The sequence below is a fragment of the Parasteatoda tepidariorum genome, chromosome 1 (assembly GCF_043381705.1).
Source record: "Parasteatoda tepidariorum isolate YZ-2023 chromosome 1, CAS_Ptep_4.0, whole genome shotgun sequence".
Lineage (NCBI taxonomy): Eukaryota > Metazoa > Arthropoda > Arachnida > Araneae > Theridiidae > Parasteatoda > Parasteatoda tepidariorum.
This window is the reverse complement of record NC_092204.1, coordinates 7,775,626-7,790,914: the sequence shown is the minus strand read 5'-3', so window position 1 is coordinate 7,790,914 and position 15,289 is coordinate 7,775,626. Positions and strand designations below refer to the sequence as shown.

Genomic DNA, 15,289 nt, shown 5'->3' with positions numbered 1-15,289 from the left:
TATGCTATAGTTTTAAAATAAATTACTTAGAAATGAAACCTAAGATAATTCCATTTCTTTAAAAAATGGAGTTGAACCACTATTAAAATAAGGTCTGTGAATATGAAATAATCTATTTGATATCTATTTTGAAGTCATAATTTAGGAAAGACTGATTGAAATGCTTGAACTTTAAAAATTATTATACATAGCGTTAGATTTGAAATAAATTTTTTAATCTATATTTTGATACCTTCATGAGATATGCTGTTAGTTTTATTCCTATATACTACAACTATTGCAGCTACAGCCAGCAAGGATAGAGCCACAAGTACTGTAAGCGTTGCTATTAACTCTGCTCCTATCACATTACTTTTCTTATCTGCAATTATAAGTACACAAAAATATAGTTGCAACAAAAATGCACTTAGTATGCATTGAATATTAACAGCTATGAATTATATATCTGCATACCATATAGGCATAAAAATATATATAGGCATAAAAACATTAATTTTTAATTAATATTTTTATGCCTATTCTTATATACTTAAGTATATAAAAATAGGCATAAAAATAATAATTAAAAATTAAGTAGAACAATTCTTTTATTCATAGATACACACACAATTCAGTTAAAATATTCGAACCATTGTTTTAGCTACATAGTTTTCCATGGTTGATTCTCAAAAAGACCTTTTTTTTCCTAAATTTTCCAAGTAGATATATAAACAACAAAACAATTTTATAGTATGTAGGTATATAAAATACAAAACAAATATATAAACAGTCCATATCTAATTAAAATGAATCCATATTTATTAAGTTGAATCAAATATGCTAAGTAACTTAAGAAAAAATGATTTTAATCAACAGACAAGCAAAAAATAAATGTATAAATAAACAATTAAAACGCAACATTTTAGTCTTGGCTATAAATTAATAAATAAATTACCCTTAACATATGAAGAAAAGCTGAAAGAAATAAAATAAAAAGAAAGGCAGAATTTGTAAAGTAATAAAATAAAAAATTCACTTATCTACAAAGTCAACCTAAAAAAAATTTAAAAAACTTTTAAAAAATTAAGAATTTAAAATAATCTGTATTTAATTGACATTAAGTTGTATTTAATCAACTAACAAACGCTCTTAAGAACAGAAGGGAAAAAACGAGAAGAAAAAATCTCCACGAATGATTAAGATTTTCTATTTTAAAAAATGAATCTAAAATAAGATAGAAAAATATAAATTACGATGGTAAGACTTTAAAATTCGTGAAAAAAATGTCAGAAAAAAACTTTTTTAAATGATAACTACCAAGACAACAGAAAAAGAAGCAAGCAAATATATGTTAAATTTAAGCCGAATTATTATAAATGTAAAACATAATTAAAGAAAAAAAATTTTTTTATCATACTTAATAATAAATAAAAAAGAAAATAATAAAATTCAAGAAAAAATTATCAATCAAATTAAATAAAAACACTGAAAAATTACATAACGGAAACTACATTTAAAATAAGTGCTAATATAAATTTTATCTTATTAAAGCCCTGCCATATAAGCTTACCCAGAACAAAGAGTACGAAATTTATTGTGAACGAATAAAAAACACTGAAAACGTAGTGGAATAAAAAATTTATCCCTTGCAAAAAGAGAAAAATGCAATCTGCTTCATTAAATAATCGTCTGCTTTTAGCAATTAATTATTGCTGGCTTATATCAATAAAAAATCGTCTGTTTTTATTTTTTTATGAAAACAGACGATTTTTAACGAAAGTAGCTGTGATTCCGAATCAGGAAAAACTTGCAAATAATTGAGAAGCAAAAGTGAATTTAGAAGAAAAAAATACAAGCCCAATACTCTTAAGGCAGAAGTTTCAAGATCTTAAACTCGGGCATCCGATTGGCAACACTCGAGAAACGATTAAAAATAATATAAGAATCTTGAGGATAATTACAGTCTGTAGAGAGAAAAATTGGATTTTTCTTAATTCTCTATTGCGCATGCGCAAATGATATTGAAAACGGAACAGTGAATTCCCACAATATGACACAGCAGCAAATTCCCTGACAATTCTCGATTTAGGAGTAAAATTGCGTTTTTCTCTGAAAGTTCCTCGACTTTTTTTAAATCTTACTTTTCCTGACAATTCTCGGTATTCCCGATATTTTCGGTTCGTACGATCCTAGAGTTTTTTTCCCCTAAATTTAAATTAATTCAATTAATGTAACTAATTTTTTTTATTTCATTACACTTTTTCAATTAAGGAAAAAAAATGAAAAATGAATATTATTTGCCAAATTTTCAACAGTATATAATTGATTTGTCTAAACTTTTCGTTATCTGAAAATTTGCAGCAGTTGATGACTGCAGATAATTAAAAATGCATGTACAGCTCCTTCTAATTAAAACTTTAGTCTAAGTAAAACCTTAAGAAAATAAAAAATGATAATAAATTTTTTTTATAACCGTTATTGAACAGCCAATCGAATTTTTGGGTTCACAACTACTAATGCTCAACGCCGTAGCCTTATAATTTTGAACCCAATCTAGAAGACAAGAAAACTCCTGGATAAAGTATTGGGAGAAATTTGCCTTCATGGAGGACTTTTTCATGGTACTAACCAGCCTTTGCGTTACATGGAGAGGAAGACCACGAGAACCTCCCACGGTTAGTCTGACGGCAAGGGGACTCTATCCCATGATTCGTCTACCACTGAGGATATTTCACGTCAGCACTGTGGTCGGTGCAAGCCAGATGCGGAATTCGTATAGATTCGAACCCGGTTCACCTCATTGGAAAGCGAACTCTCTATCCCTTGATCCATCGCGGCTCATCCATATATTTGTAAAAAAATTTTAAACTTGCTCAGCAAGAAAACAAAATATGTTCTTCGATAATTAAAAATGATAAGAATACAATGTGACTAGTATAAAAGGATATATTTACATGGAGGTTAGAATAAGACGATTTGGCATAAAATATCGCGGGCCCCTTTCTAAATTCACCGTATTAATCTGTCCTATGTCTAGGATTAAATTCAAACCAGTGACCATAATCAAGAATCATTTTTAATATTCATTATATAGATGTCGTTATGTGGGCTTAAAAATTTACTTTTCTTCCTTAATTTAACATTGGTTTGGTTACTACAAACATATATATAAAAAAATAGACTAAACTATTATTGCAAAAATTTTGTTGTCGAACATTGAGTTGAACTATTTTCAACTAATACCATTCAAATTAAAAGTACAGTAACTTGAAATTTAACATATTTTTCTGCTGACAAAATAAAAAAGAAATACAGTATTTGATCAAAAGTACGTTTTATCACTAATCTTGATACCAAGAGCATTAAAATAAAAGTAACTTATTAAATTGTTTTAATAAATGTTCACAGTTTTGACAAAGTCATTGCAACCATCCATTTGAAATTTAATATCTTAACATTTTGGAATAAAAAGATTTTCATCTAATTACAAAATATGTTTTTTTTTCTGTTGAAATTCACATTTAAATCAACGATTAAAATGGAAGGTAACAAAATATTTAGAATAAAAGATCAGGTGAAAAAATTTGTTTCTAAATTTTAAGCAAAACTTAAAAAACGTTCTCTTCTATGAAAAAATTTTCTCAAAAATTCTCTTTCCAAATTAAAGAATTTATTTTATTTCCTAAAATATTGTGCATTGTATTCATTATTTTACTATTGACATTTATTAAAATATGACAAAATAATCCTTATATAAACTAAGAAAAATATTTTCTGGAACTACGGAAATTCCGTAATAGTTAGAGAGTATGCAGTCAAGTAAACTATGTAAATATAATAGTAAACTGACTAAAGTAACAGTTAAATAACAGAATAAAATAGCAAAAACTCTTGAGGAAGGAAAATCCTAACTGCTAAAAAAATTGAATGCCTGCGTAATTTAAAAATTTCGTTTGAAATGTATGAGTTAAAAATCCTTAAAATATAAAAACAAATGCAATATGTATTTGTGTTTTTTTTAATACAAAGCTTCCCAGTTGTTATAACAAACTATATACTAAATTAATTTCAATATATTATTTTGCATAAAATTTAGAGATCAACTTTATTTTTATACAATAATTCACTAGCTGTTAGTCAAAAAATAAATTTAATTCCATTTATCTACGTTTCTTATTTGAATATAACTAATTAGGTAGGTGATAGATAATTTATTAAATAAGTTTTATCATTCGTTAAAACCAGTTTATGTGATGTGAATGATGTCTAGACAAATAAAATCAAAACCCATCACTGAATGATGCTTACACATGTTTTTATATTTGTGTTAAAACATAATAAACTGGCAAGTTTAAAATCAAAACTATTTATTAATTAAATTCTTTATCTCAGTAATAAAGTTTCCGACATTCTAGCGATAATGAAAATAAAATCGAAACAGTGTGATACCACAATAGGCATTACACATTTCCTAGCTTTTAAAATTTCTTTAATTTCTTAAAACTTATTTTTTGAATTATTCTTAATCAAATTATAATGTAATTAAATTAAATCAACTAGTTAATTTTCTATTACAAGTTATTAAAAAATGAGTATAAAATATTTTACTATTTTTCTAATCGATCAAAGTAGCGGCTAACTTTTTATTTCAATACTAATGTAAGACTCATTAATTCACTGTCGCGGCGATGTTATCTTTCGATAAATCGCCAACCTTGGATCTCTTCACATGCTCTTAACTGTCCGTTGGGAACAATTAATTCACTTTCAATTTCCAATTTTTGGAGACTGCGTTTTTGGCAACCCAGTCCCAACCGTTAAAAATAAAAATGCTAACTAAAATTCTCGATGTAAGAGATAAATTTAAACGAGATTATTGTTAAACACGTTTCACACAAAGTAATAACCACAACATCCATTTAACTAATGCATGTTTGAAATATANTTATGGCCATTTTAAATAATAATTAAATTAATTTTTCTGAAACAATCATATTTATTTCTCTGAGACAATAACCATTTTATTACATCCAAATTAAAACGTATCTAACTGACAAAAAGTCAATAATGCTACCTGTACATATCCACTAATGAATTTAAAACGATCACGGTCATAATACTTACTTTTGTGACCATGAACTTTTGTGACTATGCTTCTGCAGGATATTTCGCTGCGTGCAAGGTGACAGCAAACTTAGACCTTCTCGAGCTCGATAGTAAATAATATATTTCCAAACGTAGCTAAAATTACTGCAGTTTATGGAGGACAATACAAATCTATGAATTGTGTGATTGCGCGTGAGATTGGTGTAAACATTCAACTTTCCTGGTGTTCAGATTTATAAACACGCCTTTAAAATGCATATGGAAGTTCAATTCAAACTTAATTTGGAATGAAGCATTCATTACATATGCATATGGAAGTTTTTAAATATTTAATTCAGATAGAAATTGTACCACAATTTTTACAATGAAGAGAACGTCAACCTATAATTTATTTTAATATTGTAAATAAATATCTTTTCATTAAATACAAAACTTCATAATGGGTCAAATCATAGAACAACCCACCTCTTGGTGACTTTTTGCAATCTCGCCAAGTTGGCTTGTATTACTGGGATCAACGTTGCTTTTTGATTATTAAAAAAAACAAAACAATTTTATTATAAATTTATTATAATATTTTTAATCGAAAAAAAATAACCGGTGCTGCATAAAAAAATAAAAAATGAGATAATAAAGGAAATAAATGAAATAACGGTTAAAAAATGAAAAAATAACGATGATTCTAACAGCAAGAGATCAGAATAAAATTGAAATAAAAATAACGCTAATAATAAATATAATAATAATAATAAATAACGTTCAAAATAATCTCCCCGAAATATCTTCCGGAAACCTATAGTTTGGCGAGATTTCAAAAACTTGCGTGGCGAGATTTTTAAAAAAATCGCCAAGGTGTTTGCTATTCTAGGATCGACCCTTCATAATGGAATGAATTTTAAAGTTAATTAATTAAACGCTACCTGTCAATGTTTCACCTGATAATAATGTCGTTGCAGTGAGTGCTACTGATGAACTTCGACCCTCTGAGTTGGATGAATAAATTATAATGATGAACGAAACGTGGGAAGGCAATCCCTTCACTAGAAAACTTGGTTTATCGGTTGATGATATGTTGACGAGTAATATTTCTTCCTTGACGCTGTACATCTCTAAGAAGAAGGCCTGTTTTCTTCCGCCATCATACCCTTCTTTGCACGATATGAATAAAGAATTGTATGATTGGTTGCTGACGGTGCAGTTTTGTAATGGTTCTGGAGGACCTGAGAGATGATTCAAATCATAATTACTTGTTGTATTATATCGATTGCTATGAATACATGACATAAAAAGGAATAATTAAAGAATCTGTTGGATAATACAGGAATAAATTGTCAGAAAAATCTGACGTCTGTCATGAAAATATATTTCATAAATCTTTTAAGTAATTTCAAACAAGTTAAATGATTAAAGACTAAGAAAACTTCAAAAAAAAAAAAATAAATTGTGATCGCCTCATTATGAACACTGGTTACCCATTGGTCAATTGCTTTTTTTCTGGTTTGACTCCGATAAACGCCACGACATTTCAAATGAATGGTTGCAAAAACTGTCTCCATTGATGTTTGTTGTCGGATTGGTTTTCAAATCCTGCCTATAGACGTGTTTTAAGACGTCGCAAATTACCTTTCCTTCTACAGTATTCATGTTTATATTAAAATCACCGTCAGGACAGTAATTATAAGTTAATAATAAAAGAACATTAAAATATTTTAAATTAACATTACGTAAATAAAAAAACAAAAAGGTGAAAATAAAAAGAAAAAAAGAATTCTAAAAAAATTATCAAACAGCAGCGGTCGCCATAGCAGTGCATGCAATGACGACGCATGCGCACTGTTTACTATTACTCTTGAACTCAGGTGAAAAGTGTGATGACGTATATATAAATTGCGCACGCCGTCAAACCCAAAACAAGACCCATTTTGCCAATGGTTGAAAATGATTGTAGAATTGAAAGAAAAAAAATCGAACACAATAGCATAATACTGGAATAAAAAAATTGCGAAGAATATGAAAAAAATAAGAATGCTACTAGATAAATGGGAAATTGGTCTTAGATGTCATGAAAATAAATTTTATAAATCTTTTAAACAATAACAAACAAGTTAAATGATTAAAAAAATAAGAAAATGATTGCAGAATTGGAAGAAAAAAAATCGAATACAATGGCATCATACTCGAATAAAAAAAAATGTGTACAACATGTAAAAATAAGAATGTTACAAGATAAATGGGACATTGATCTTAGATTTGGAATAAACATTTAAGTATGTAGACAAAAGTTACAAACAAGAAAGAATAGGAAATGAAAGGGTGAAACTTGAATCCGTTTCGAGTTTTTCCCTTCATCAAACATGTACGGGTACCATAACCTGAACGACGGTTATTTCAGACTATTTTAAAATTAATTTATTTAATTTTTGCACCAAGTTCAGTACGTTACGTTTAGTTAGTATTAAGCATTCTAGACGCACTAGATCTGTGGCCAAGAAACTTTCAAATCTAAAGCACACAGATTTGAGTTTTAAATATTTTCATTGTGTTACCGCCTATAAGTTACCAAATTGATGATATTCTATAACTTAGTTTTTTGTTTTCTTATCCAGTATATTTCTAATATATGAACGCCAACTCAGCTTTCTTTTATCATTTTATAATTTTATAGCAATAGATGAAACTGTAAGAATGCTTAGAGGATGAATACAAACTGATTCACGATGGTCCAACAAAAGAATAGCAGCCTGTTTTGATGGTTTGTTCATATTAAACCATCAGAAAGTTCCATCATAGTTTCTAAGAAATCAAATGTTGGAACGATCATGAACGACCACCATCGCTATTTGCGAATTCAGACTAATTTATGGTCCAACATAAAGAAAATCGAAANTCTCGCCAAGTTGGCTTGTATTACTGGGATCAACGTTGCTTTTTGATTATTAAAAAAAACAAAACAATTTTATTATAAATTTATTATAATATTTTTAATCGAAAAAAAATAACCGGTGCTGCATAAAAAAATAAAAAATGAGATAATAAAGGAAATAAATGAAATAACGGTTAAAAAATGAAATAATAACGTTGATTCTAACAGCAAGAGATCAGAATAAAATTGAAATAAAAATAACGTTAATAATAAATATAATAATAATAATAAATAACGTTCAAAATAATCTCCCCGAAATATCTTCCGGAAACCTATAGTTTGGCGAGATTTCAAAAACTTGCTTGGCGAGATTTTTAAAAAAATCGCCAAGGTGTTTGCTATTCTAGGATCGACCCTTCATAATGGAATGAATTTTAAAGTTAATTAATTAAACGCTACCTGTCAATGTTTCACCTGATAATAATGTAGTTGCAGTGAGTGCTACTGATGAACTTCGACCCTCTGAGTTGGATGAATAAATTATAATGATGAACGAAACGTGGGAAGGCAATCCCTTTACTAGAAAACTTGGTTTATCGGTTGATGATATGTTGACGAGTAATATTTCTTCCTTGACGCTGTACATCTCTAAGTGAAAGGCCTGTTTTCTTCCGCCATCATACCCTTCTTTGCATGATATGAATAAAGAATTGTATGATTGGTTGCTGACGGTGCAGTTTTGTAATGGTTCTGGAGGACCTGGGAGATGATTCAAATCATAATTACTCGTTGTATTATATCGATTGCTATGAATACATGACATAAAAAGGAATAACTCAAGAATCTGTTAGACAATAGAGGAATAATTTGTCAGACGACTGTCATTAAAATATATTTCATAAATCTTTTAAATAATATCAAACAAGTTAAATGATTAAATAAAAAGAAAACTTAAAGAAAAAATTGTGATCGCCATATTACGATCACTGGTTACCCATTGGTCAATTGCTTTTTTTTTTTTGGTTTGACTCCGATAAACGCCACAACATTTCAAATCATGGGTTGTAAAAACTGTCTCACTTGATGTTTGTCAACGGATTGGTTTTCATATCCTGTCTATGTAAATTAGCAACGCATGCAATGCCGGCGCATGAGCACTGATTCTTGAACTCAGTTGAAAAATGTCATGACGTCCAAATAAAGTGAGCGCGCCATCAAACCGAAAACAAGACCCATTTTGCCAATGGGTAAAACTGATTGTAGAATTGAAAAAAAATTCGAATACAATAGCATAATACTCGAATAAAAAGTTTTTGTTGAACATGAAAAAAATAAGAATGTTACTAGATAAATGGGAAATTGGTCTTAAATTATTGTCATGAAAATATATGTCATAAATCTTTTAAACACTAATAAACAAGTTAAATGATTAAAGAATAAGAAAATGATTGTAGAAATGAAAAAAAATCGAATACAATAGCATAATACTCCAATAAAAAAAAATGTGTACAACGTGAAAAAATAAGAATGTTACAAGATAAATGGGACATTGATCTTAGATTTGGAATAAACATTTAAGTATGTAGACAAAAGTTACAAAAGAGATAAAGAATAGGAAATGATTTGGTAAAACTTTAATCCGTTTCGAGTTTTTCCCTTCATCAAACATGTACGGGTACCACAACCTGAACGACGGTTATTTCAGACAATTTTTAAATTAATTCATTTAATTTTTGCACCAAATTCAAAAGGTTACGTAATATTATGAAGCTACTAATAGTTACTAATATTACTAATAGTATTAAGCATTCTAGACGCACTCGCTCTGAAGCCAAGAAACTTAAAAATCTAAAACACACAGATTTGTGTTTTAAATATTTTCATTGTGTTACCGTCTCAGCCTTCTTTTATCATTTTATAATTTTATTGCAATAGATAAAACTATGTGAATGTTTAGATGATGAATACAAACTTGTATTCACTTTCTTGAGATTCGAAAGGTACTCAGCATCTTCGTATAACAAAGGTCAGAAACAGTTTCTTAATACACATTCATTTTCTTCACTGAGAACTTTATGAAGAGCAAGGTTTTGGACGTAATGGATTAATCCACGGTTTAAACAGTCCAGCCCAAAACCTCTTTGTTCAAAACGGTCCAAAACTCTTTTATTCAAATTATGTCGCAATCTTAAAAAAATATATTGTGAGAAGTAAAAGGTTAATTTTTGGACAAGAAACAAAATGATTACAAATTTTTGTTTTATTAAAAAACTTATCATTATTTTTAATGTTGCATTATTTATACAAAAGCAAAAACATAATTTATCAGTATTAAAAACATATTTAAAGGATTTACTTTTGTTATTTAAAGAATTGTGCAGCTTCAAAAGTTATAAATCTTTTCCTATTATGTTATATAATTTTCCTTTAATAAGTTGTTGTATAAAAAATTGTATAAAAAGTATAAGTAAATTGTATAGGTAAATTGTAAAAAGTATAAGTAAATTGTAAAAAGTATAAGTAAATTGTATAAAAAGTATCAAGTATTTATTAATGTATGTAATTATTATGTGCACAATGATTACACATATAGAATTTTTACCTTTTACCAATGTTCAAGGTTTAGGACAATTTAAAACAGTTTAGGACAGGTTTAGTCAGTTTAAGACAGTAAAACCTGCATGTCCTGTAAAACCATCGGAAAATATTTAGACAGTAAAACCATCATAGTATTAAAGTAGCATTTTCCATCATGGAATGATGGAAGTTTGCTGGCATATCAAAAACCATGAAAGCATAATCGAAAATGTTGGATGATGGTGATCATCAAATGATCGACCATCATGAATCACACTGAAAACATAAGCCATCAAGAATATTGACATGGGTATAATACCTATGAACATTATTTTATTTCATTCCCTCAAATTAAATGCCTTTCACTAGGTCCTATGTCGTCAAAGTAATTTCATAATCACTCTGAACATTCCATGCGAAACGGAATCTATAGAATTATTCTATAGATTATGTTTTGATATTTTCAAGTATGGTAGCTTCGTAAGTATAAGAAAGATAATAGTTACCTGTTGGAGTTATTTCAAAAATGCACGGTTGCCTCATGATTCCGACAGCATTTCTTGCATAGCAAATCAGAGAGCCATAATCGTTTTCGTTTAATGGAATGTATCTTGCAACACTCTTGGATTTTTTCACGTCATTTTTGAACGTCCTAATCTCTCTTGTCTCATTCAGAGGATTGCTGAATCTCCACCAAAATTCAATCACTTCGGGATCAGACTCCACATTGCAACTCACATTAATTTTTTCGTTTTTTCCAACACCATAACTTCGCCTATGTTTGTGTACGCACATTGGAGTATCTGTGGAAAAGAAAAAATACTAAATTAGTGGTGTCATATGCTTATAACTGTCGTTGAACAGCCCACTCAATTTTTTGGGTTTACAATAATTTGTTCAACTCCGTATCCTTGTAATTTTGACCCCAATCCAAAAGACAATGGAACTCCTGGATAAAGAATTGGGAGAAATTTGCTGTCGTGGGAGACTTTCAAACGGAACTAACCAGCATTTGCGTTACATGGAGAGGAAGAACAGGAAAATATCTCACTGTTAGCCTGACGGCAAAGGGACTATAACCCATGATCCGTCTACCACTGAGGATATTTTACGTCAGAACTGTGGTCAGTGCAGGCAGGATGCGGCATTCCTATCGATTAGCCATCGCTGGGATTCGAATCCGGTCCACCTCATTGGAAGGCGAACGCTCTATCAGATGGGCCTTCACGGCATGCCACAAATACTAAAAATGCATCAATTAGATTTACTTTTGTGAAGTAGCTAAACATTCTTATTTGAGTTTTTTGGGAGATTTTCCCAATACAACGCCAATGCAACCTTTCTTTCGTAATGGTACTCTCTACAAATTTGGCGGAGACTTTTACAGGCTTTAGTTTTCCTAGCTTTAAGAATTTACAGTCCCTGGCAAAATTATTAGACGCACTATAAGATTTTACGCAAAATCTTAATTAGCAGGTGATAACTATACAGCAATATTGTTTCCACGCATCTGAAACCGGTTTACGCTTGTTTATGTTTGTGTATCTATTGATTAACATTGTAATGCAATACGTTAAAAAAATACAAATGGGAAGTATATAAAAATCTCATGAATAAAAACCCATTACATGCATGTTTAAATATAAAAGTATTACATATAAACTCGTGCAAATCATGTAATTATTAAAACACTACAGTGCGTCTAATAATTTGGTCTAATTATTATAATATACTAATGTAATACTTGCAGGGGTCTGTCCAAACACTTTGCAAAAGGTCCCGTTTTTGTAAAATTTTGAAAAAATTACTCGTAATTTGTGACTATAAAATAAGCTTTGAGTCACATTCTTTCAACCAGGGTTGTGTTTTGTGACTTTGTGCAAATAGGCTCCTTTTCAAGGAGTTTTTAAATTGCAAAGAGATACAAGATTATGCTCAACACTGTAAAATTATAATTAAGAAAATTAAATTTTCAAAAAATAAACAGCTATTGCTGCAACTAAATTAGAGAGGCAACATACAAATAGTTGGTATTTAGCCTATACTGCACAACACAAAATATTCATTTTGGACGAATAATAGAAACAAAATCACTCCCATTTTTAATAATTTCAATTGACATATTTTAAGTAACACAACTTAGATATGTATCACTTCTAATGTGTTACACATTAAGTAAACTTAAACAATTCTTAAATTCATAATAGTTTTTTTCTTTTTCTAAATTGATATAAGTTAATTTTCATTTACATAATATTTTATCAATTAATTTTATGAATAATGAATATATTGCTCAATTATTTATTTACAAAAAAATATCATTTAATATCAGTAAGAATGTACACACGATGTTTGTAGAAGTAGAAATATTTTTCTTAGAATACTATATTTGGAATTTAGAATTTTTTTTTTTTACTTCGAAGAGGTTAAGATACATAATATAAATGAAATGAGATCAAACTCAGCCTTAGAATTAAAGCAGAAAAACATGATTAACAAAATATTAGAGCAATATATGTCGATTGCCAGTAGATTTGAAAATATTTATAATAGCTGAACACTCAGCAACAGTCAATTTTTCCCGCCCTTTTACAATAATACGCAAATGTCTTTCGAGTGTCTCTTGTGAAGGGTCCGTTTTTATGAAAAGATATTTTGTGAAGGGTTCGTTAACGGACCCAAATTTCTTCTAAACTGACCCCTAACCTGATATAATAATTATTCTATATTTATATAGAATCAGTATTATTAGAATAATTATATGGAATAATTATTATTATATAGAATAATTATTGCGTCTAATTTATCTTATATATTGTCTAAATTAACCAACTGATAAACGAACGTAATCAGGTACAAACTGGTTTTAGTCTTGTAAAAACAATAAAGTTGTATGGTAACACCTGATAATTGAGATTTTACATAGAATCTTACAGTGCGTCTCATAATTTGGCCAAGAACTGTATATTATCGACCGTGTGTCGCATGCAGAGAGTTGCTCTGAGGCTTTAAATAATTAGGATTCTCACTAAAAAAAATGAAACCTAAGACAGCGATCTTAAAAAGCCTTTTTTTCGCTCGCTAGTGACCCAGTAAAACGAACACGTATCCTCTTACGCATAGAAAACGAAACTTACTTTCTGAAAACTTACTTTGCTTATGTAAATTTTATTTGTTCGGTACAACTTCTGGTTGTGTAGAAATTAGTTATGATAATGTGTTATAATAAGTTGACAGTATCTCTAAATAAAAAGTATACCATGAGACTTACCAGAATTTTCACCGTGTCGGAATTTTATCCAAGTTGGGTAGGTGTTTTCAACACGTCTCCCATGAAATATTCCATGCGTAGCCAGATTTTTCGACAAAAATTAAGCACCTTTTAAGCTTTTTTCAAGCACTCAAAAATATTTTAATCACTTTCCAAAACAAAATAAATCATAATTAGGATCTGTGCAGGAATAAAAATTATTTTTTCTACCGTGTAAGGTTCTTAATTTATAAACATAAAATCAATAAAATTTAAAAAAAATATCAATAACTTTACATATTCATGATAAAATAACTAGTTAAATATTGCAGAGAAAATTGTGAAAATCAAGCATTTTTTGGTAATTTAGAACGACAATCGACATGGCAAAGAAGAAAAATCAATTTTTGAAAGATAGAAAATTAAGCAAATTTTTTACAAACCCCGAGTAAACAAAAGTCCCTTTACGGGCTTTTAAAAAATGTAAATCAAAAATAAGAACTTTTAAGCACATTTTAAAAACTCTACGCACCTTATATTCGTGTCCTTTCGATAATAAATAAAAGTATATCTCGCTGAATTAGATAATTAGGTCAACGAATATTTTGAGAATTGCAACTACAACTATTTAAGATTATATTGATGCTTTAAACTAAAAAAGACCGATGTGGCTAATTTGGCCCTTGTCCTTTTTGGGTGCTCTGTAATTTTAAAAATATGTTACTTAAAGTGTTGAGTATTTTTGACCTTTTATAATTTGATTCAATTTAAGTGCTTATTAACGAATCATGTATTAAGTAAATAATCTCACGAAACTTGAAGAGGTAATATATCACTTCATTAACTACTCGAGCTCAAAAGTTTCGCTGCAATTACTTAAATAGTGTACTGCAATTCCTTAGACTGTTTTTGCAACTGATGCATATGTTTGCGTTTTGTTTCTGTAACATCAGTATTTATGATAGTAGATTAGAGTGCTGATTAAATTTTTTCCCCTCATTCTTTTTCTCCGTTGTTTGGTTCATGAGTTGATGGTAGAACTTTCGAGAATTTTATAATACAGCCTTCATTCATTCAAAGATTTTAGAAGTTTCAAATTTATGATTTTCATATATCCTTGATTTGGAAGTTAATAATCAGAAGTAGCATCTATTAAAAATATACTATCTAAATTGAAGAACAGTGGGAGGAACAATTTTTACTTCATCGCATGATTTTATGCAAACATTACATTTTAACTGTGACCGTATAATATTTTTTAAATTATCAGTTCAAATTAGAGTAGGGGAGAGTGGGGTCAATTGTAACAGGTTACGATTGTAACAGAGCAAAAATTTCGAGTGTCGGTTTCTAGATTTGGTTTCTAGGTGGCGCACAAGGTGTATTTAATAAATCTACATGTACACCCCTGCTGGCAACCATTTTTATGTACTTTTGAAAGAGTTACATCACAAAAGATATTTTCACGCTACGTAAGTACTTTTTTTGGTATTAGAATATTATATTGTAACAAA

At 29.1% G+C, this 15,289-nt stretch overlaps 1 protein-coding gene across 1 annotated transcript in view; it reads right to left on the bottom strand.

Moving 5' to 3' along the window:
- Positions 1-15,289, bottom strand: part of LOC122268427 (synaptogenesis protein syg-2) — an 81,662-nt gene that overhangs the window by 14,866 nt on the left and 51,507 nt on the right. Inside the window, exons 10-12 of the mRNA XM_071177307.1 lie at positions 11,032-11,328; positions 8,408-8,707; positions 233-361 (exon numbers count right to left, since the gene is read on the bottom strand). Of these exons, the coding sequence (XP_071033408.1) occupies positions 233-361; positions 8,408-8,707; positions 11,032-11,328 (726 nt within the window). The remainder of the gene's footprint in view (positions 1-232; positions 362-8,407; positions 8,708-11,031; positions 11,329-15,289) is intronic.